The sequence below is a fragment of the Charadrius vociferus genome, unplaced genomic scaffold (genome assembly GCF_000708025.1).
Source record: "Charadrius vociferus isolate BGI_N301 unplaced genomic scaffold, ASM70802v2 scaffold549, whole genome shotgun sequence".
NCBI lineage: Eukaryota > Metazoa > Chordata > Aves > Charadriiformes > Charadriidae > Charadrius > Charadrius vociferus.
In genome coordinates this window covers 4,627,118-4,631,492 of record NW_009650103.1, presented here as the reverse complement: position 1 = coordinate 4,631,492, position 4,375 = coordinate 4,627,118, and the positions used below count along the sequence as shown (strand labels likewise).

Sequence of the window (4,375 nt, the reverse complement as noted above, 5' to 3'; positions counted from 1 at the left end):
CTTCTCTTACTGCCCTCTCCCCACCTCTCGTTATTTTCCTTCTCAACCACTTTCCTCTACCCATTGAGACCTGTCATCTCTGACATGGTGTGACCCTCTGCCGCCCAGGCCAGAGCATCACTCTAATTCCCTCATCACCAGGACAAGTTGCCATTGTGGTCACTGGGTGCTGTCTGGAAGGAGCTTTTGTCCCTGCTGAGGTCTAAGGGTGTCGTGTGGGTCACTCTCTCCTGCTCCTGTCACCTGGATGGACCTAAAGGAGCAGTGGCCCTTGAGCGCCATTGCTCTGCAGCTCGTGGCTGTCTCGGAGGAGGAGAAAAGCTGTTCTGGTTTCTCTCCTCGCCAGCGGTCTGAACCACTGCATGGTCTGGGCTGTCCCACCTTCCCCTTCCCATGAGACAACTTTGACTGCTTTGTGGTGTTTCCCCCGAGCACTGCCACACACTCCTGATTTCCCGCTTAATTTGAATTACAGCCATCGTATTGGCTCCTGCAGCAGAGGAGTGAGCAGCTTGGCTCAAAGGCGGGTTCTGGAAAGCGTGTGCACTTCTTGTGTCTCCCAAGCAGCTTGCCTTTGACTAAACGTGATTAAGTCTGTGTCATACAAGCTCCAGAGGGAAAGTACTGAGACACTGAAGTTAAACTCTGGGTACCCGAGGCTCGCAGAGAACCGCCTGCAGCATCCCTCCCCAGGGAGTTGCCACCTCCTGGGTCCTGCTTTAGCTGTGGGTATTTCTGCCCATTGGAGATTGCATGGTTGCGCGTTCAATCCAAGAAATACCAAAAATGATCTGGTTTAACCAGGATCCATAGGAAATGCGTGACAGTGAACGACAGAAGTGTGGTTCCTCAAGTCCTGTTGCTCCAAACCAAAGTGATGCCCTTTCTGTTCCTCGGTGCCTCCGCCTCGCTCAGCTAGGGTGACCTAATCATCTGGGTAGTGATTATGTGACATTTGGGAAAGCGACCCCATGAAGTATACTGCAGATTTGTGCGTACCCCTGAAGGCGCTTGAACAGTGCCCATCTTCGAAGTGCAGCGCTGTTCGCAGCTCTCGGGATGTTAACGGGTTAAGGCACCGGGGCGGGGGAAGGCAGATTGGCCTGGCGCGCCAGGGGTTAAGCTGTTTGCCTGTGCTAAACATCTGCTGCAGGAAAAGCTTCTGGTGCAACTTGCTGGCATTATTTTAAGTGCACCTGACTGTTAACATGAAGCAAGGTTTGGGCTTCCCTGCAGATGCAAGGTGATGAGGATCCATTTGGGTTAACTTTTTCCATTCCGTTTGAGGTTGTGTCAGCGGAGATCACTGCCTGCTCGCAGGTTCTGGCTGAGCTGTGTCTCAGAGGCAATGTTAAGAGTCTTAAGATACTGAATTTAATGTGCTGGCTCCTGTTGCTGGGAGCCCTACAGCTTACATTTTTAGCCATCTGACCTTTAGCCATCTGGCCTTCCGAAGATTTGGAAAAGGAACAGTAAAATCATGTCATTGTGGCTTAACTGTACAGTCATTTCTGTAAGAACGAATAACGTCATTCATTTGGGTTCTGGGGGGTGAGTTGTGCTGTGAGGCTTTTGCTGGTGTTGCTGGAGCTGCAGGAGGTGGCCGGGTCCCTCTGCCTGTCCCCTGGAACATGCGAGGTGTGACAGTATTTTCTGTTCATTGCTCTCTGCCCAGCACGATGTCTGTATTTGCATGCCCTGGTCTGTGCGGTTGAGGGAAGGCACTGTCGACCCTTTTTCCCCTCAGGGTTTCTGTTCCTCTGCTAACGACAGCACGAAGTTGGATGGTGGCTGCCGGGGAGAGCTGCGCTCTCGCCCCGACTCCAAGGGTCCTGTCCCAGCACTGGGAAAGCGGAAGATGGAGCCTCCCCACGCAGCCATGCGCCACTGCTCCCCAGCGCTGTGCGATGGAGCCACGCGAGACTGGCAGGCGGGCGCCTCTTTTGTCAAACCTGACCTTGCAGAGATTCAAGGGTTTTCCTCCTGCGTGCCCGCAGTGGGTGCCAGCACCACCGTCCACTGAGAGCAATGTTCAGAGAAAAACCTGTATATTGGGAACAAACTTCTGGGGCAGTGCAGCATGCTTGTGCCACGCTGATGAGGAAACATCGTCCATTTCCTTGCTCTCATCTCTGTCCTTCGTTGAGGGAACACATAAGGTAGCACCAGGGAAGCTGCTCGGGGACTTGTTTGGCTCCCAGATGATGGGTTTGACCTCCTGCCCATGGAGGGAGGAGACCCTGTTTCGTGGCAGAGGCTGGTACTGCAGCAGTGTGGCCTCTTAACACCATAATGTGTGCTCCTCACGATATAAATGGTACTTTGTTTCCCAAACTACTTCCATTTCTGATAAATTGTGTGACTAAGGGCATTTCTAAGAGGTTGGTTTTTAACCAAACTTGGGTTTTACTTTTCTTCGTTCTTCTTGCCACTGTTGAGAATTTCTGCACTTGATATTCTGTGAATGTGTTGAATTGAATGACTTTATTGGTGGCTGTGGAACTGGATTTGTGGCAGGCCTGTGAAGCTCCAGAGCTGCATGCCATGCTCTGTTGGCCGAGTAAAGGCGGTGGGGAGCCTCGTGCCGGTGACATCTCTGGCTGGGCTGTGCCGGGCTGCTGGGACTAGTGCTTCTGGGTGAGCACCCATGCCACATCCGTCTGGGCATGCCATGGGGTGCCAAGACTTACCCAGTCCCCTTGGGAGAGTTCCCGATCACTGGGTGAGGCATTTTGTTGACCACTAAGTCTTTCCTCTTCTCTTGCAGATGAGCGGGTAGATCAGCGAACCTGCCTGATCTGCGGGGACAGAGCTACGGGGCTGCACTATGGGATCATCTCCTGCGAGGGCTGCAAGGGGTTCTTCAAAAGGAGCATCTGCAACAAGCGGGTTTACAGATGCAGTCGAGACAAGAACTGCGTCATGTCACGCAAACAACGCAACAGATGCCAGTACTGCCGGCTGCTCAAATGCCTCCAGATGGGAATGAACCGAAAAGGTAAATAAAAGTGGGCTTTTTCCTGGTGGAGGTACAGGTTGGGGCCGGTGTTAGAAATGCATGCTACCCTTCCTCAGCTGCCATCTTGTATGGTGGTTCTGCCTCTCAAATTCTTGACAAGAAGAGGTGAACTTCAGTAAAACTCCGCACGGATAAAAAAATTCTTCCTGAACTGCTTTGTTACTGTATTGCAGGAAGAATCTATAAGAATTGAAAGCACATATAAATATTTGGAGAACTGATGGTTGTGATCCCTATTTTCAGGGAGGGTAACAGTTTGTTACTGTCCTTCCTGGTGGATCTGTCCTCACGTTTATCCTGAGCAAGGTGGTCACTATTTCTATGCTTCAATATACTATTGTGGCAAAAATGCATGCATTTAAATAGGCTTTTAAAGTCCCGAGAGCTCTGAGTCAGACTTTACCTGTTCATTGTGGTGGGAGCTTAGACCTGCCGCTGCCACTCGGTGATAAGGTGTGTGGGCTGTCCCTTGCCGCCCGGCTCTTCGGGATGACACCGGCAGCGGTGTGTGGAGCTGGGGAACACTGAAGGTGGTTCTGCCAGGTACGAGGTCACTGAGGAGACAAGCGTGATCTGGGTTAGGGACAGCCACCTCTCAGTCCCCACGTGTGCAGGGGTGATGGAATGCTATGCTGTTATCGCCAGGATGGAAAATCTTAAGTAGCTCAGAAATTAATGATAAAAAATAGACTGGGATTTATTTCAGTGTCATGTCTCTACTCTTCATGCCAATCTTTTGACTTTTTAAATCTCTGGAAATGTTGTTACCCATTAAAAGCAGAGATTTCTTGGTTTCATGGTGGCAGACGGGAGTCAGCGCAAAGTTGCCTTTGTCGAAGGGGGGGGATGACGGACCCCTTCCTCGCCACGCAAACCGAAGTGTCATCTCATGTTTTTTAAATGCGGGTATTGCTGCCTTCAGTGTCATCGTTCATATGAAAGCCGCCTGTCAAGAGCACTGAAACTTCCATAAATTTACTGCAAATCCACCGGGATCTTCCTTAGAAAATGCATCTTGGAGCTGAGACGGGGGAAGCTTATCCCCTGGCTGCTTTGATTACAAATTACCGTTGGGAGCTTTCGTTGACGGGGAAGGTGGGCGAGATCCCGGTAACTTTCCCCCCGAAGAGGGTGTCCAGGGCTGCGGGATGGGTTCCCCTCTTCTCTCCAGCGTCTGCAGCCTGATCCTCTCGGCGCGTGTCGCCAGGGCTGTATCGGTGACATCTTTCTAAGCGCTCCCATCCCTCTCCCTGCTGTCCTCCGAGCCCAGTGGGGCAGCTGGCCCCCTTTCCCCGTCCCCTTCCCCTTCTCCCTTCCCCTTCTCCCTTTCCCTTCCCCCTTCCCCTTCCCCTTCCC

General features: G+C 52.0%; 1 protein-coding gene across 1 annotated transcript in view; it reads left to right on the top strand.

Annotated features, from left to right (window-relative positions):
- The first annotated feature begins 2,292 nt into the window (after positions 1-2,292).
- The window catches only part of NR6A1 (nuclear receptor subfamily 6, group A, member 1), an 18,992-nt gene continuing 16,909 nt past the window's right edge, over positions 2,293-4,375 (top strand). The window contains exons 1-2 of the mRNA XM_009892284.1: positions 2,293-2,296; positions 2,768-2,998. Coding sequence (XP_009890586.1) covers positions 2,293-2,296; positions 2,768-2,998 — 235 coding nt within the window. The remainder of the gene's footprint in view (positions 2,297-2,767; positions 2,999-4,375) is intronic.